This window comes from Temnothorax americanus, unplaced genomic scaffold (genome assembly GCF_048541705.1).
Source record: "Temnothorax americanus isolate GAGA-0224 unplaced genomic scaffold, ASM4854170v1 Scaffold9, whole genome shotgun sequence".
In the NCBI taxonomy this organism is placed as follows: domain Eukaryota; kingdom Metazoa; phylum Arthropoda; class Insecta; order Hymenoptera; family Formicidae; genus Temnothorax; species Temnothorax americanus.
This window is the reverse complement of record NW_027509812.1, coordinates 5,043,507-5,063,481: the sequence shown is the minus strand read 5'-3', so window position 1 is coordinate 5,063,481 and position 19,975 is coordinate 5,043,507. Positions and strand designations below refer to the sequence as shown.

The following is a 19,975-nucleotide window of genomic DNA, read 5'->3' as shown; positions in this document are numbered from 1 at the left end:
ACAAAGCCAGCTATTGTTATTTTAAAGTTAAATTTATTTAATAATGCATTTTTTATAAATTTAGTTTTTCTTAAAACCTGATTTCTAATGCATTTTACAATCATCTCAATTAATTCAAATAAAATAATAATACAAAGATCCTGTTTATAAAGTTCCCCATTCCACAATCCAAAAATATATCTTTATTAGCTAAATTTATATAGCTTTATACAGATTTATTGCTCATAAATGTTTTAATATTATGGTTGTACTTAGATTTAGAAAAAATATTAAAACGTTTCGTTTTGATTATTTAGAATAGTGACGACGTTTGGTAATTTAATTTCGAATAAATTGAATACTAATTTTTCTACTCCTATCCCATTTCCTACTTATAATTCATTAAAATTCTTTTTGCTTCCGTGAAAACGTGATGGATCTTGTTTTCAATTTAGTAGAGCCCCAACTGCGACTACCATAATGCTCCGCACGATCTACTCACGGAATAGCAATGAGCTTCCTACCCTGGTTGACAGCGAACTATGAATTGCGACGGTGATCAAAAAATTTGTGCATGGAAACCGATTACATATACTATAGCAATATTAAATATTTGCTATGTTACTAGATAAACAAATTGCAATATATATTTTATATACTACAATATATACCTATTAATTTATATGTATATTATTTAAATTTAGCTACTATTTTCTATCTTATTTTTCATGCTTTTCGGAATACACAAGTACACACGAACAATAATCAATTTTTAACTAGATTTTTGACTCAGCAACTATATAGCCTAATGATGATATGTGTTTTATGTAGTAAATTCCTCAAAGCTGTTGTGGCAACTGTTAAGTGACCGCTAATATTATTGCCTTAGCCCACTATAAGCATCCCTCTTCAGCGCTAGCCGAATTGGGTATTAACGCCCTTCATGTAATTAATCCCTTAATCCTGTAGACATGTTCTGCGCTTCGCAGACAGGAAAGGAACGACATTTATCTGATATTTTTATCAAAATAATTTAAAAGAGAAAGAATCTACAATAATATAGATATATTATTGTAGATAGATAGTATATAGTATTGACTTCTTTTTGTGCGATGTGTGTGTGAACATATATCTAATTTTAGTCTGCATTTAATGACTTTTCGCAAAAAAAAGAAATATAGTTTTGCTGATTAGACTTTCTAAATTAATGTTTATCTTCCTGCAAAATTAAATTTCTTCGTCAATCATGCATGTTAATAAATGATTCAGGGTCACTGAAATCGACTCACGTCGGATAAAAAAGGAACGCCGCGTATTTTGTGACGCGCAGAGAATCGCCATTTCGAGGTTCTATTCACAGCTGCTCTTTTTTCGTCTCACTCATCTTGATCTTTTGTGGCAGCCTGTTTGAAATACAACGCATCCACAATACAGTCACGAGTTGCAATTATTCACGCTGAGCTGAAATGAAGTTGTTGAAAAAAATACCTCAATTGACCAATAAGTACATATTACCTGGCATAAAAATTTAATAAGAGAGCAAAAGAGAGAGAGAGAGAGAGAGAGAGAGAGAGAGAGGAAAAGAGAATGGTGAAGCGTTCCTAATATTCTTCAATTTTACAATAATGTCTTATTTAGTTTTAGTACATTGACTGTAATATATTTATTAATTTTATAAATACATTTCTAATATGTATTTTATATTTCTATTCTTTTTATGACTAAATTGCAACAAGAAACCGTAAAGATTAAAAAACGTAGTCTAATATATAATAAATTGACTTAAATTACAGCAATATTTAGAAACAGGAGAGAAACAAAATTCGATAGAAATAGTTTTTATATAAGAAATTAATAGTGCATTATACCATGACGAATTTCAGAAACAGCCGATACGGTATAATTCTCACGAGTCGTTCTTCGATAAGGATTTCGTACCCCTCGATACAATTAAGAATGGTTCCAAGATCCGCCCCAAACTATTTCGTTCGGCATGCAGGAATAGCCTGTGTTATATATGGGATTGGACGGTTCCTCATATATATGGGATTGGACGGCATTGAAGCAAAGGGAGGATCAATTTCCTTCCGAATACCCTACCATTTTCGTATTTTTCATTTTCTGTGCTTACAATGACTATATTTCTTTACTATATTTCTTTTTTTTTGCGAAAAGTCATTAAATGACTAAAATTAGATTTATGTTCACACACACACACACACACACACACACACACACACACACACACATCGCACAAAAAGAAGTCGATACTTTGTACTATCTATCTACAATAATATATCTATATTATTGTAGATTTTTTCTCTTTTAAATTATTTTGCTATAGAGAAAGACAGTCGAAAGAAGATCATATTCTATTTCGAAATTCCAAATTTATTATTTATAATAATCGTAATTTTTAGCTTCATTCTTTCTTTAAAAAGTTATATATTTAGATAATATTATCTGTTAAAAATCAAATGAATTTTCTGTTAACATTAAAATACAATAACGCAAGTGCTGTAAATGAATTCTTTCCGGGCAAATAATCAACTGAGTTTAGATTGGGAGGTTCTTGTTACATGGATCGATTCCCCTTAAATTGTCAATTTTATCTTGTTATCCGGATAACGAACGAGTCCGTAAACAGAGCCTGATAGACGCTTAAAACAAACCCTTAATTGAATTCACACTTAGTCACTCTGCTTCGCTTACGAAAGAGCACAGTCATCCGACACAGATTTTTTTCTGCCTTCTGCACCCCTTGTTTTGAATAACCTACTGCAACGCAACTACTTGAGTGAAATACGAAGCGATTGTAAATTAAAAGTCAAATTGCTTCCTCACATTGCGAAGATCCTTTCCTCCCTCCCTCCACCTCCCCATACTCCCATTATCTCATATCTTATAATTTAACACTTGAAGATTTCAAGCAGCAAAATACTTATGCATATTAATTTGCATTAATTGCCTGTGCATTTTTTACCTTTTATATCTTTTACATTATATCTATATACATATATTATATTGCCTTTAAAAATTCATATCCAATGTTTTATAAAAATTTTATTTGACAGATGTGATCAATCATTTTTTTAAATATCCTTATTGCGTTCCAGTAAAGAGATAGCATTTAACATGGAAAAAGTTTATTTATATTTTAATCATTTCGAGGCATTGGATTTGTAAAAATTATATCACAGACGTAAATAAAATGTAATATACATATGAGAAACAAAGAGATATTATAATAATATATATAACCTATATATAATCTATTGCCTCGAAATATGGATAGGCTCGGAAGTGGATAGACTTTAGAGCCTAGCAAATATTTTTATAATTTACGTGAATAAAAGTGGAGTACGATTACTCCTACTTCATCCCTGTCGTTCATGTTGCGAGAAGCCGCGGCCTCAGGTATATCTATAGTGACCCCAGGCATCAGTGGTGAGTTGTCCCCGACGGCCGCGACGTCGGCGTCGGGACGCTGACGACGTGCCACGTTGCCGACGTGCCCGTACCCCCCTCGACTCTATTTCCACATTTTGTTTGACGCGACCGGGATTAAAAGCTCTCGCTTGTTCCCGTGTGTATTATACCCACAGTTCTTACATGACGTTTGTTTTTGACAATAACGTGCATTTCGTGTTTCTCTTCAGTACTCTTTCTTTACAAAATTTTTATTTCTTATAGAAATAAGGCGCGAAACGAGGAAAAGCTTTCTATCATTTACGACTTTATCAATTTTTAAAGAAAGCGTGATAATATCTATCTTATAAAAACTAAGAGTTATAAGAGTATAATATCGCGATAATCAAATTAAATTCAATATTCAAATTTTTCTATCTTGAAAAGGAGTACAAATTTTATTAGTCTTAGACTTTTATATTTTTTCAGATGAGGAAATGTATATTTCTAGATATTATCTACTATATATAGTTCAACTTCAGAATTATAAATTTTCAAAGACTTTGTACATTTTCAAATATATATATTATATATATACTGCAGTAATATATTTCTCTGATTAATATCATTTTAAGACGATATACAACACGGACAACGTCTCATTTTCCATTTGTATTAAACATAAATACACTCTATACTTTCGTAAATATATAACTTCTTAGAAATGCACTAACAGTTTACGCTATTTAATGTCAACGTGTTAAACAAAAATGCCCGTATTATACCATCTTACGTATGCAGCATTCTAGGTCTTATCGCGCTCGCTATTCCGCGCCTTCATAGCCGAGTCGTTACATTATTCATGTTTAATATCATCAAGTATTTCATCCCCCTGACTAAAAGCAACCAGCCAGCCACCACCGGTGGCGGCGCTAATATTGCCAGGAGGGATGGACTCTGATGGACGGACAGCAACGATAACACCTTTGCACGGCATGTAAAGGAAGCTTTTTTCAAAGGCGGCCCTCGAAATATATTTAAACCTTTCTTCCTCGGTATATAAATTATTCTGGATTTTATCAACGGTTTTTCGCACTCTAGCTTTATTTTAAGCAAATTTAACAAATTACACAACTATCATTCAATTATATTAAACTCGATTATGTTAAACAGATTTTTTAAATGTCTATAATAGTGTAAACACGCGATCGTATTTTTAAAATAAAAAAAATACTTAATCCTCAAATGGAAAATGAGGCGTTGTCCGTGTTGTATATCGGCATATATGCGTGCATGGTCTTAAAATGATATTAATCAGAGAAATATTACTGCAATATAAATATATTTGAAAATATACAAAGTTTCTGAAAAATTATAATTCTAAAATTAAACTATATATAGTAGATATAATATCTAGAAATATACATTTCCTCATCTGAATATACACATCGTATAAAATGTTCACATCGTTTGAACTCAAAAAAATAACTCACCGGCCGATGCGCAACAGCGGAGTTGTAAGTCGTAGCCCTGCGATGATCTGTAACATAGAAATATTTTTACATTAAAGCAGTGCAAGTGTCCAAGAAAATAAATAGGCACTTGATTGGTAAATAATTATTATATCGCGCTCGTTAAATTTCTAAAACGTCATTTTAACAGATATATCTTAACTCGCTCGCGTAATTAATCCGCGAAAAATCGTGCAAGTAATGTCACGACCGTGCGAATATAAGAGAGACGCGATCGACGTTCGCGACGTAATGTCTCTTCTCGCATATGCCGGAGATCGAACTCCGAAATTGCGAACGTGCGAGATTGCGCCGGAGTGGAACCTCAAAAGGAGTTCGAGTGGCGGAATCCGCCACCAGGACTGACATAGGACAGCAAAATAATAAAGGAATATAACGACTACTCACCTCACGGTTGCTCCGCTGTCGCCCGATGCCTCCCAAGCCCCCTCCTCCTCTCCTCGATCCTCCACCGTTGGTCCATCGTCGCACTCACTCACGACGCGACGACGTTCACGAGCGAAAATGCCGAAAATCGACGATATCGTCACGGACGTCCCGACGTCACTCACGATCGCGCGACGACACTGAAAGCACGGCACTCCCGGTATTAATCTCGCGACGCGGCGCGTATTCTTAATTACACGGCGACGGAAGAATTGCGTCGCGGTCGGAAAAACTACGAACGAAACTGTACGATCCGCTTGACCCCATGACGCCGCGCCGTCATCCCGCGCGCAGGTAGACGCGACAAGCGAAGCGAAGGTGGCGGAGACGCGGAGAGAATTTCGTAAATCGCGCACGGCCAACTTCACTCGCCAGGAGCAACCGTCGCGAGAACGCGATTACGCGACTTATGCAAAAATCGTTAATAGATATTGTCGCTAATTAAACACGTCGCGGCTCGCGGCTTGCGGCGCGGCGTCACTCGATTCAGGGTCCACTCGTATTCTTTATCCGTGTTCCGAAAACGGCGTGACACGACGCGAGCGAGACGCGAGACGCAATCAAGTTGACGGTTGAAAAAAGCGAAATCAATCGTCCGAATTATCGAATGCGACATACCTCGGTATCCGTATATATCAATCCGTATATCCGCGAAGCACACGAATTAAACGAACATTCGCTGTATCACAGTTTTTCGCAAGCTAAACAATCGGACCCGGCGATTCGGGAGCGCGGGTCGCGGGGCGCGGGAGTAACGACGTCAGAACGGGCCACAGGCACAGGCACAGGCGCCGCGGTAAGAGTAGTGGGGACAGAGTGGGGGTAAGGTGAATACACACGGTGCGCGGTGCGCGGTCGGTTAGTTCGGTATGCCGGGTATGCGTGTCATACATACAAAGCCTACCCCTCTCCCTCTCTATTCGCGCACTGCTCATGTTACCGCGACGCCCGCGCCGCCCGTTCCGATGTCGTTGCTCGCGGATCGCATCGCGGAGTAATATATACGAATCGCCAGGTCCGATTATTCAGATTACAGAAAACTGTGATAAATCGAATGTTCATTTAGGCCGGTTCTACAATCAGTCGTATGCGTCGGAGTCGAATGTCGGAACGTAACCGATGATCCAATGAGAAAAATTCTTTTTCGAAATAATTGTATACAATTGTATACAATCATAGATTTATGAACGTTTTATATCTATCTTCCACGATCGTCAAATTGTCAAACACGATTAAATATGAAGTTAAACGTACGTTAATAGGGACCGTGAACGCTAATTAAACACGTCGCGGCACGGCGTCACTCGATTTGGGGTCCGTTCGATATACTTTTATCCGTGTTCCGAAAAAACACGGTTGAGAACCGTATCAATTTCGCGAAGCACACATAGTAAATAAACATTCGATATATTAAGGTTATATCGCAAAACACAAAATTGCATGAGCTGCATAAGCATATCATAAAACCGCCGCCCTGGACCAATGAACATATCTTACGTAAATCAATATGGCGACTTTGTGCTGGATGCTCATTGGTTTTATAGCGGTCTCCAGCTTAAAACTATGCGTAGTATGCATCGTGTGCGATGGCCTCGATTTCGGGAACTTTATCCGTTCCGAAGACGACGGAAACTTTATTTTGAAACTGCGCGACACAACGCGATGAGACGCGATCATCCGAAATAATGTAATCGAACGTGACATACCTCAGTATCCGTACGTATAAAAGTTCGCAAAGCACATATGTATCAAGGCTGTTTCTACAATTAATCGCATGTCGCAGTTGGATGTCGGAACGCAGCCGATGGGTCCAATGGGATAATTTATTTTTCGAAAAAGAATTTTTCTCATTGGATCATCGGTTACGTTCCGAAATTCGACTCCGACATACGACTGATTGTAGAACCGGCTTAAATGAACATTCGATGTATCACAGTTTTCTGTAATCTGAATAATCGGACCTGGCGATTCGTATATAATTGCTCCGCGATGCGATTCGCGAGCAACCGTCAGAAATCAGAACGGGCCGCGGGCGCCGCGGTAACATATGAGCAGTGGGAATAGAGAGGGGTAGGCTTTATACACGCATATCCGGCATACCGAACTAACCGACCGCGCACCGTGTGTATTCACCTTACCCCCACTCTGTCCCCACTACTCGTGTTTACCGCGGCGCCTGTGGCCCGTTCTGACGTCGTTACTCCCTCGCCCCGCGCTCTCGCTTCCGCTCCCGTATCGCATATATCGCGGAGTAAATACGCGAATCGCCGAGTCCGATTGTTTAGCTTGCGAAAAACTGTGATACAGCGAATGTCCGTTTAATTCGTGTGCTTCGCAGATATATGGATTGATATACGGATGCCGAGATTGCCGAGGTATGTCGCATTCGATAATTCGGACGATTGATTTCGCTTTTTTCAACCGTCAACTTGATTGCGTCTCGCGTCTCGCGTCTCGCTCGCGTCGTGTCACGCCGTTTTCGGAACACGGATAAAGAATACGAGTGGACCCTGAATCGAGTGACGCCGCGCCGCAAGCCGCGAGCCGCGACGTGTTTAATTAGCGACAATATCTATTAACGATTTTTGCATAAGTCGCGTAATCGCGTTCTCGCGACGGTTGCTCCTGGCGAGTGAAGTTGGCCGTGCGCGATTTACGAAATTCTCTCCGCCACCTTCGCTTCGCTTGTCGCGTCTACCTGCGCGCGGGATGACGGCGCGACGTCATGGGGTCAAGCGGATCGTACAGTTTCGTTCGTAGTTTTTCCGACCGCGACGCAATTCTTCCGTCGCCGTGTAATTAAGAATACGCGCCGCGTCGCGAGATTAATACCGGGAGTGCCGTGCTTTCAGTGTCGTCGCGCGATCATGAGTGACGTCGTGACGTCCGTGACGATATCGTCGATTTTCGGCATTTTCGCTCGTGAACGTCGTCGCGTCGTGAGTGAGTGCGACGATGGACCAACGGAGGAGGATCGAGGAGAGGAGGAGGGGGCCTGGGAGGCATCGGGCGACAGCGGAGCAACCGTGAGGTGAGTAGTCGTTATATTCCTTTATTATTTTGCTGTCCTGTGTCAGTCCTGGTGGCGGATTCCGCCACTCGAACTCCCTTTGAGGTCCATTCCGGCGCAATTTCGCACGTTCGCAATTTTGGAGTTCGATCTCCGGCATATGCGAGAAGAGACATTACGTCGCGAACGTCGATCGCGTCTCTCTTATATTCGCACGGTCGTGATATTACTTGCACGATTTTTCGCGGATTAATTACGCGAGCGAGTTAAGATATATCTGTTAAAATGACGTTTTAGAAATTTAACGAGCGCGATATAATAATTATTTACCAATCAAGTGCCTATTTATTTTCTTGGACACTTGCACTGCTTTAATGTAAAAATATTTCTATGTTGCAGATCATCGCAGGGCTACAACTTACAACTCCGCTGTTGCGCATCGGCCGGTGAGTTATTTTTTTGATTTCAATCATTTCGAGGCAATGGATTTGTAAAAATTATATCACAGACGTAAATAAAATGTATACATATGAGAAACGAGAGATATTGTAATAAACTACTGCCTCGAAATGGATAGACTCGGAAGTGGATATAGACTTTAGAGCCTATAAATATTTTTATAATTTATGCGCGTGAAGAAAAGTGGAGCTAGATAGCCTGACCGACTATATATAAGGCTCATACCGAGCACATCTCTGTACCTAGTCAGTCTACTCCATCCGCCACTCGTGTTGCTGAGATGAAGTCTCAGCATCACTGCGAGTCACCATCCTCCGCGTCCCATTAGACTCGCTCTCATTCCAATTCTGTGGCCCCGGCGACCACTATATACGCTATCTCTCCCTTTTCCGCGCTATTCGTTGCCCCGTGCAGGGACCGACAGTGCGGTGGTTCGGCATCACCCAACCCTGAACCGAACTCGCCGACAATACGCCGGAAATTTCACTGAACCGCTCGCACACCCGCACACCCGCGCTCTCTCCCTGTCGGCGAAGCTGACAACGGGCGCCGCTGATTTCCGCGGGGAGCACGAGGTTTGATTGTGTGCCGGTTAACATCGGGATGCCCCATCGAGATACATGCAATTGGATACTATTATCGATTGCAACCTGAATCACACATACGTTCGCGATCGATTCCGTCTAGATTCATCGATTGATTCTACATGAATAAAAATTGCAAACTAAAATTGTACAGATAAACTGGAAAAATATTTAAATAATCGAGACATTATCTGTATTAAGAATACCTTTTAAACTTAAAAGAGGTTTTTAATTAAATTCAATTTTATGCGGAGAATATATAAAAATCTAATATACAATTTCTTATGTTCTATAAAATCGTCTAATTGTAAGGGGTTTGATATCAATATTCTATTAAATCATGCATTGTAGGATAAATTGATTGTGAAACTTTTGACTTTTCATTAATGAGCGTTATTATAGCCGTTAGTCGTTAGTCGATATTATTATAATGGTCACGTATTAGCTCAATGCGTATCGCAAATCGCAAAGGCAAATAAGTCACGAATATTTTGCCAAATATGAAATGAGTCAAGGATTAAGTCAACAGTTTATATTATTTTTTAGTGAGCATATGTCGAAGATGTCAATCGGGATTTTTACAGTTTTTTTTAAACATAAGGAGCATTCGTTTTTTATTCGGATATTATTAATGACACAAGAATTTGATAGAAAACATGAATCATTCTATTACAAAATAAAGACGTACTTGAGATAGATTGGCAGGAAGTACATCGACAGATTCAAAGTCATCCTAGATGAGAGATTGACTGATTTCTTTGTCGACTCTTATACGATATTCTCATTTTCTTGTAAAATTCCTTCGTGGACATCTTTATTTTATGCAACCCGCGAAAACATACAGATGAGAATCGGCCGATTCTTTCAAATAAAGAAGAATTTTTTTATATTGTAGTATTTGAAATAGACATATAGAACGCGAAATTGAAATAACGTCTAAACTTACAGTTTACGTAATGACCGAACAAAACCAGTAATTTAGAAACTAAATAAGCATTTTAGTTAGTATTTATAATACTTTATATATACCCTCTCACATGTCGTTTTTCGTAAAATTTGTGACAAGTCTATTATTCCATCAGTATTCTATTATTTGATCGTTTTTGTTGAATATTAACGGAAGGTCAATTGATTTTTCATAGATTGCCTATATTACCCCTCGAAAACTTTTAGAATAACTGAAACTAGGTTAAGCCGTAACATGACACCTATATAACGTCGAATAATCAGTAATGCCCGTGGCTCCCACCGGTGAAAGAAGAAAGAAAGAAAGAAAGAAAGAAAGAAAGAAAGAAAGAAAGAAAGAAGGAAGAAAGAAGAAAGAAAGAAAGAAAGAAAGAAAGAAAGAAAGAAAGAAAGAAAGAAGGAAGAAAGTTACCAAGAAGAGTCCAATCGCAGACCCGGTATTGTGCTTGGGCGATTGCAGGCGGCAACGGCAGCAATGCCGCCGGCATCACCAGGGGTTGCTGAAAGAGAGAAGAGCAGGAGAGTGACGGTCACGAAGAAAGAAGCGGAAAAGAGGAGAAAAGAGAGAAAGAGAGAGGGAGAAAGGCACACGGGGAACGGAGAGACAGAACGGCGAAGGGAGAAGACGAGAGAGAAAGAGAGGTAGAGGAGAGAGGAGTGCGCTGCATGGCTCTCCGTTGCGATCATTAATCACGTGCTCGTGTCACGGCTAGCACCACGCCGCCAGGGGTACCTTACTAAGGGTATACGGCAGTGGTATGAGGCTACTAAGGGGAGGGCCAGGATGCTCCCGCTCTTCTGATCACGTTGAAGACCGAGAGCAGCCAGCCTTCGCGGACGACACGGAGACAGGACGATTACCATTATCGTCGCCCGCAAGAACCGAGCGCGTGAATAATATTGCACGGAGCATTTTCACGCTCACGTGAACGACGGATATGATACTGAGATTAAGTATTCTTAGATATTTAATTGAACACTATTACATTGAGAAACGACGATTTTAGAATATTGCTTTGCGTAGAGAGAGAAAGAAAAAGTAAAATCGACGAAAAAATTAAAATGTCATGAATGCATCCAGACAGCATGCATGTCTAAAAGACGTCACGCAGATGTCTTTTAAACATGTATGTCTCAAAGATGTTTTAAAGATGTCTTTACGACTTTGGCCCATATATTCTGAACGCACTTTTATCGATATAAATGCGCGCAAATGGGCCTTTTTCTTTTAGACATGTCTTTTAGACAAGCGTGCTCTGTCCAAAGTGTCTGGGCAAAATTAGAAAATTTTGGTGTACATTAAGAATCATATATACGTATAATGAATTTGATAATCAATATAGATTATTATTATTAAAGAAAATGCGTTGAAATGTAATTATTATACGTAAAAACAAAGGCAGGACTTTATATAGGTATTTATATATAACCTGTTTTGTTCCAAATCTTAAGTATTTATAACGGAAAATAGGAAAATTAGTTTGCGTCACGATTTCCGATTCGACTTCTCCTGTTATTTGGCCGCATCAGAGCACTGTCGGTCTAGGCATTGTTTTGCTCTTAACCCTTTATCCAACCCTTCGTCTAACAGAAGACGGTCATAAATAAGTCAGTGGCATGCCATCATGCTCCCGTTGTAGAAAGATTTATTTGAACGTGCAGGTACTTTGTAAATTTCCATGACAGGAATGAAAGTTAATGGAAGCTCTTTCTTCTTTCTTAAATATTCGTAGGAAAAATGTCATTGCCATTTCTCCGTTTGGTAGTTATAATAATTATTATAATTTCTTGAGAGAGATATATATATGTTCAAGATCAACGTTACACACGGAACCTTATCCGTGATACTATAGTATAAGTAAAAGAGATATACGAACAATTCTTTTAACTAAAGTTTGTGGTAATTTTTATTCGCGATGCTGTTATGTATAATGCAAGGAAAAATTCCGATCTTCTCGCAGATAGAAATTCTCGATACGGATAATAGGATGAAACTAAATAATCATTGCCTTCGGCATTATGCATGGAACAGGGCAACGGGCGTTTGCCATGGTGAAAGATGAGCATGCGTGATTCCAGCCCAACTCCTAATTACTTGGAGATAAATATCACTCGGCGCTTGCGAATAGCGTGCTCCTGCAGAGCCGTCTGAAAGATCGTCAGTCAAACCGGTGAGCTGCCTGGATGTTATCGCGGGCTGTAGTAATCTTTAATTATACTGATTTTGGGCTATAGACGCATTTAAAATATCAAGTTTAAAAGTAATTTAACTTGATTTTTCTCACACTAACCAATATTGATATTAATGTCTTGATTGTGCAAGTTCAATAAATGCATTTTTTATCATATCGTATTATTTATGTGCATAATTATTTCATGTAGAAATTGTGCTTTTAATTCAATATCGGCGCATTGAAGATTTGATTCATTCTAATATTATTAAAACGATAGCTAGAGATAGCGTATAAAATCAACATTTGATAAAAATATATATAAATGTCATATAAAATAATGATTAAATGTTAATGACGTTGTAATTTAAGCATTTTGCAAGTAGACAAAACAATTCCACACATCAAATAAAACAACTTAAATGCGCATTTGTCAAAACAATGATTTTGCTAGCTTATTTAGCCGAATTTAAACCTTTTTTTAATGCCGATTGAGATTGATTAAAATAGAATTACTTTCTTTCACTTTAAGAATTGAAAACATTCTTTTACCTGATAGTAGTATCAACGTATAAGGTATTGTTCTCCTAATTAAATTAATAGTTAGAGTAAGCCCCGGCACATAACATTAATCCTCATGGTATTAGTAACACGTTGAAGACTTGAGCCGAGATCTCAAGGAGAAAGAGGGATGCAAAGAGATGCCAGGACAGAGTTGAGAGAGAGAGAAAGAGAGGAGGAGGAGAAGAGAGGAGAGAGAGAGGAGAGCACTGAGAGACTGGAGGACGACGACACTAAGAGTTCAAGCCACACGTTAAGGTTTCAGGATAGCAGGATATTACCTTCAGAATAGTAGACCAACCGGAAGGAGATGAGAAGTAGAGCATAACTGAGGATATTGGAAGAGGCACTTTAAAGTGTCCAAGAAGGGAAAATTGTACCCCTTCTCCCTCTCCCTCTGCCTCACCCCCTTTCTCTCTCTTTCTCTCTTTCTCTCTCTCTCTTCCTCCCTTTTCTTTCTCTCTTTCTCTTTCTGTATCTTAATCACTTTTCTTCTCTACTCCTCTTTCTCTATATTGTTTTTTCGCCTTTATCTTTTTTTCTGAATCTTTTTACCTTAATCTCGAGATTTAAAATAAATGGATATCATGAATTATTCCGAATGTTGACAGCTAATGACGAAATCAGACTAATTTAACCTACCAATGAGTCGCTAGAGCGTATAACTCTTTTCTTCGTCGATCTTTATCGTCTTATAATTATCTATTAATCTTTCTGCTGGGGTTTTAAAAAATTCCACAACAGATTCCGAGTTGATATAGGTCGGGCAACATAGCAAAGCAGCATGTATTTATAATGCAATCTAGCGCGAATGATTTTTTTGGACAACTATGTTAGCATGCAACCCGGTAGTACCAGGAGAACGCCGGATATTACGACAGCTGATGGGGACAGAGCTTGTGGAACGATCAATAATATAATACCACGTCGCCCCAGGTACCACCATGCTATCACACCATCAAACATCGTGCTTCTCATACATCGAGATCTGCTTGCCTTTAGCCTTTTCATCTACACGCCTGCTATTGCACGCTCTTTTTTTTTAGAATTCGTGCGAATCTGCAGATCTGTATATTGGTCAGAGCCCCCAAAAAATAGATCTTCCTGCAAACTGAATGAATAAGTAAACAAAGCAATTTTGTTATTTTTAAAGAAAAACATCACAGGGGAGATACAAATTCGTATCGCGTTACATAAGTTTATGATCTATCTCTACATAAATTTATTATCTAGTGTTAACATTTGAATATCTCAAATTTTTTAATATAAGTGAAATAATGAAAAGTTATTAACAACTTTGGAAAAGATTAAACATTTATTTAAGTTTTACGCGACACAACTGAATTAGTTGATTTTTCTCATGGCAATGTTAATTAAGATATCGAAAGTTTATTTTTTTATAATGGATTATAATAACAGAAATAAAATATTTTTATTATGCTGAGGAGACAACATCATATAGAAACATCTATTTATTTGCATATTAAATTGATAAATAACTAAAATAATTTTTAATCTTTTATGCCATCATAAAATAAAAATAACTCATAATATTATATAATATATTATTTTTTAATTATTATTTTTATTTTACACAATTCTTGACATACACATAAAACAGATAATCACTATTCTGCAGATTCTCAGGCGCCAATGTTATGAAAAGTAATCATCATTACGTATTGTATAAACAAGTCTGCCGTCATTCAACAACCCGCGCGGATTAATTCAGAACACTGAAAGTTTACTGTTTTACAATAACAAATCTTATTACTCGGAAAAATTATTAATTTCTGTATCTACATATAATTACTAAACTTTTTTTTGCTTTTAATAAAACATTATAAGATATCTATTTGTGTAGCTTTATGCGCTTTTCAACTTTTTATTTTTTTAATAATATTAATTTTTTGTGTGTGTGCACAGAAAAAAGTGGCAAAGAATATATATCTACAAAAATAATTTTAGTACGAAAGAAATACAAGAAATTTTTTGAAAATCATAAAACTTGGAAATTTCTCCCAATTGACAACGATTATATCGATGATTTGCTCTATATAGCGTTTGCTGCTGTGTTCTCCGACACTTTAGTGACATCTAACGAAGAAGCTACAACGACGAAGAAGTAAAGAACGTATAAAATCATACACTTGGTATGCTTTATAATTATCTTATATTTAAAATATGTAACAAAATATATATATACATATTAGATTAATATTTTTGGCTTTATGTTATATATTGTTTTAAACTAAAAATCACAAAAATTAAATTTCTCTTACATATATATTTAGTAATATAGATGTCTGTACTAGAAAAGTCGAAAAGAAGATTTCTGTCGTATCATCGCATATAGGTACACATTAACGTCGTACCTGAAATTTCCGCTAGAGCAAATCGTCGATTTAAGCATGCAGATTCTTTTTAATTTTCTTATTAAATATTATTTTAAAAATTTTTTATAAACTGTAAGCACACACACACACATTGTGAAAATATAAATAATAATTTAATATATCTAATATTTAATTAATTTAATATTAATAATCGTCTAATTTAAATAAATAATATTGCAATTACTAAAATACAATTTATATTTTTACTAAACATTTAAAATAAATAAATTTTGTAATAAATAATATATATATATATATATAAATATAAATAAGTTGAATATATCTATTAAATATAGATTGCATTTTTTTAAAATAAAATGCATTATATTATAATTAGACATCGGATTTTTTATATGCAGATTGGTGGAAAAGAGCAATTAATAACTAAGGTTATTTATAATATCCATCATATTTCTACTGCAACACATGTTAGGTATAAATATGTTGAATATCAACATAAATAACAAAATTTTAGTTATTATAATTGCTCTTTTTCACCAATCTGCATATAAAAAATCCGATGTTTAATTATAATTAATAAAATTTTATTAACATTTTTTTTACAAAATTGCTTATTTTTATTTTAATAAAAGCTTCTTTTTATTTGTTATAATTTTTTTTTAGAACTGTAGACATTATATAGGATTGTAATATACAGGTAATATACATAAGGAAATTTTTTAATGTAAAAAAAATAAATAAGGAATAAAATGAGTAAACCTGATGCTTTTGTTTTGTTTGTTACATAATACAATAAGTTTTTTATACAAACAAAATAAACAAGGATCATTTAGCGTATTAATCAAGAATCAGCTTTCGTTAATTAAAAACTTCTAGACAATTATCAAATTTTATCAAAACTTTCTTCTTATATTTTCTTAAATAAATATTAAATATTGTGAAAAATATTTATAGAATTAGTTAACACTTTTGTAACATAAAATAATTTTCTAATATTGCGAGAGAGAAAGAAAGAGAGAAAGAGAGAGAGAGAGAGATGACACTGTAACATGTCATGCAAAAGTGAATTAAAGTTTTAATATGATTTTTACGCATACATTTCATTACAATGTTTAAATCTAATTGGATTTTATTAAAAAATATGATAAAAATTATAATAATTTATTATTTTTAATAAATTTACTCATTTTTTACACTTATAGTTCTTGACATATTAACAGAAGAGCGATATTCAAACTATTCTATTATATATTCTCGGAGAGTCATCATTTACTCATTTTGTAAACAAGTATGGCGTCATCGCAATCTAGAGTCGCGTGGCATGTCATCCGTAAGATACCTGTAGAGTCGAGCTTCTGATATTTACATTCTACAAAAGCCCGGATCTACAGGGTAGATCACGAATGTGCCTATTCTTTGCAACCTTCCCTTGTCATTTCCACATAGTAGCAATCTGCAACAAAATTTTCGATTTAATATATATTCACTCTTGTGTGTGTGCTATCTCAGTTATATTTATGTCTAAAATATTTTGTATAATTTTGTTTTATAAGCTTAGATATACGTAATCGTGGTTTTTTGTATTCTAAAATTAATATGGTGATTAAAATAATAATCTCATTTTACTTGTTTAAATCACATAACAACTTCTAGTCACAACAGCCAAAAAAAAGTGTAGGAATAGGAGAATTTTCAACTAATCAGATTTGATATGAAGCACAAATAACGGACATGACTATTTAAAGCTGCGGCAGATTAAAAGTTTAGCTCTAGCCGCGCCAGCGTACGTGACGCCGGAAAACCTCCGCTGAAACAGGACGTGACCCGGCATGCATATCCGGGGTATGGTTAAAGGAAGTCGTGAATTATAATAGCGCCTACCTGACACGATTACCTTTCCTCGATTTTAATACTTGATTTAGCGCATTGTGCTTCGTATCATGATCAAGAGACACGGTAGTGTCTCGCGCCAAGTACACGCGGAGCGAGACCGACCGTGACTCTTTTACGCGACGCGACGGGTTGCGAGTATCATCTATACATCATTCACATCAGAATTGTTGAAATTTTTCAAACTTTTTGATATTATTTTTTCCAAATAATATAATATAGATGTTGAGTATTTGTTACTCAAGTATATACGCAAAAGTACTCACGTGTCGTCGCGCTTTGATGCTTTTGTATTTATATATACGAATAACATGAGGGCCAATGCTTAATATCCTCTTTGAATAATAAGAATAGAGACCAAAATATTTTTATTTATAGCGCGTGTATAATTTATCAATTATTTCATATGTAGTGGCATTGAATTCGATATGGAGACGCAGGGGGGAAAGAGGAGAGTGGAGGATATGCATGGTTCTAGAAGTGAAAACGTAATTTATAAAAGGGACTGAGGTATAATATTATAATATATACAAGGTAGGTAAAATGATTTGTCTAACTACATAATAACTACTCTGGCTGTTACGAAAACTTTTCTATTGACAATATTATAATTGTACAAATATAAATATGCGTCATAATAAATATGGATGCAATAATACGGGGTACTAACCACTTGTCCATCAAAGCTAATATACTAAAAAGTTGTAATTAGACAATGTTCATGAAAGAAGATATTATTAAAAGTGCGAAAAGACATGCCAGTAGAAACCATGCTTGAAATACAAATAGAAGGCGAATATATACACGTGATTGTTACATACATATACGATATTTGTTTACAACAAATGTATGTTGCATACAATAAAAAGTTTAGAGTAAAAACGATCATGCGAAAATATAATTTTCAGAGATATTCGTGCGCAAAAGTAATATCTGTCTTCGGAGTGTAACATTAAACCATCGCCGTTAATTATAAATACACATTGAGAATAATATACGACACAGTGTGAAATGATACAAAACATATTTCTATAATCTGAGCAGACGAACTCACATTCATGCACATTTAATACACATTTAGCACGTTTGCTCTTGACGGAGCGGTATTAGATAATTGTTATTAACAAACTGTACAAATTCGTGCGTGAAGGAGAAAGACACTTGAACCGCTCGAAAAACACTAAGAGTTTCCGCAGTTTGGCATTATTTCACGTTCGATTGATCCTTGAGGTCATCCGAGGTCGATTTCAGTTTGTCACTAGAGCCTCGCGTGCCAATCAAGTTTGTCAGGCGTGTCAAGATGACGAAATTCTGTGTGTGATGGAAGGTTTTGTTTCAAATTTGCAAGGGTACACAGGGCAAAAGTACGGGCCAACGCCCCTCTAACGAAACGCTGTATACCGTCGACTGTCCTTTACGACTCGGATACAGAAGATATTCGGCGACAAGCGAATCCTCGAGTTGCGGGGCGTCTCTCCCACGGCTGCCCGGGTGAAGCCAGGGGCTTTCTCCGGATTCTGCGATGATTGGACCGCACGCACCCTCACTCCGGCACGGGGGATGCCACAGCACAGGGCCGTAGGTTTGCGCGGTGCCTCCGCAACTCGAAATTTCAGTTCTTAGCAACATTTATCAATTCTATTATTACCGAGAATCTAAATACTAGAACGATTCGTCGAATTATATTTGTTTTTGTAATCAAATTTTACTTTAAAATTTGATTTATATATATATATATATATATATATAATGATAACTTTCTTTTTTCTTCTCTTCTCTATCTCCTTTATCTCTTTTATATTTTTGCTAACAAATTACAGTTTTATTTCAGTAAAAATTTACATTATATTCCGAGAAAAATACATTGCTCATTTCTTTCTTCTTATTAAACATTATTAAGCTAACAAGATGTCATAGACAAATAAGATACATTTTACTTGAATAAGATATATCATTGTGCTTATTCTATGCATATTTGTTATTTTTATGTGCAGAGTTCATAAGTAACTTTAGCACATCAATCATATAATTGAAAACTTTAAAAAGTTAAATTTTTTTCTTGAAATACACAAAACTATTAAACATTGATTCATAATCCTCAACATATAGAGAATTGTTATATTAGTTGCTAGTTGATGTATTAATTATTATTGTTAGCTGATGAAAGATACAATCTCATATATATATATACGCGCACGTATTCGCCGAAAAGCCAAACCTGCCGAAAACAGTTAAAAATATATGCGTAATCTGTCGCTTGCACGCCAATCAATAAAGCTTTCTATATCATAGAATACACTTGAATAGTGAAAATTTAAATAAATCTTGAACTATCAAGAACTATCGATGAAATGGAAAAAGATAATTAAGTGTATACACAAGATATTGTGCAAATCTCTCTATAAGTAATATCTAAATATTTCTTAGAACACGTTAGTTTACATCTTAAAGAATTTATATATTTTTTTTTCTTTTGCGAGAAAGATATTATTGGATTATTTTAGCATGACTTGGACATGGCGGTCGATATTAATTTGTACGAGTGATAATCGTCAGACGAGTATCTATAGCGAATGGCAAACGTTAAATGTTACTTAGATCACATCGACGCGAAACGGCAAAAATCAATTCC

At 36.1% G+C, this 19,975-nt stretch overlaps 1 protein-coding gene across 1 annotated transcript in view; it reads left to right on the top strand.

The window, feature by feature from the left end:
• The first annotated feature begins 7,684 nt into the window (after positions 1-7,684).
• LOC143907830 (uncharacterized) overlaps positions 7,685-19,975 on the top strand; it is a 91,962-nt gene continuing 79,671 nt past the window's right edge. Inside the window, exons 1-2 of the mRNA XM_077424842.1 lie at positions 7,685-8,376; positions 8,755-8,801. Of these exons, the coding sequence (XP_077280968.1) occupies positions 8,213-8,376; positions 8,755-8,801 (211 nt within the window). The 5' untranslated portion in view covers positions 7,685-8,212. The remainder of the gene's footprint in view (positions 8,377-8,754; positions 8,802-19,975) is intronic.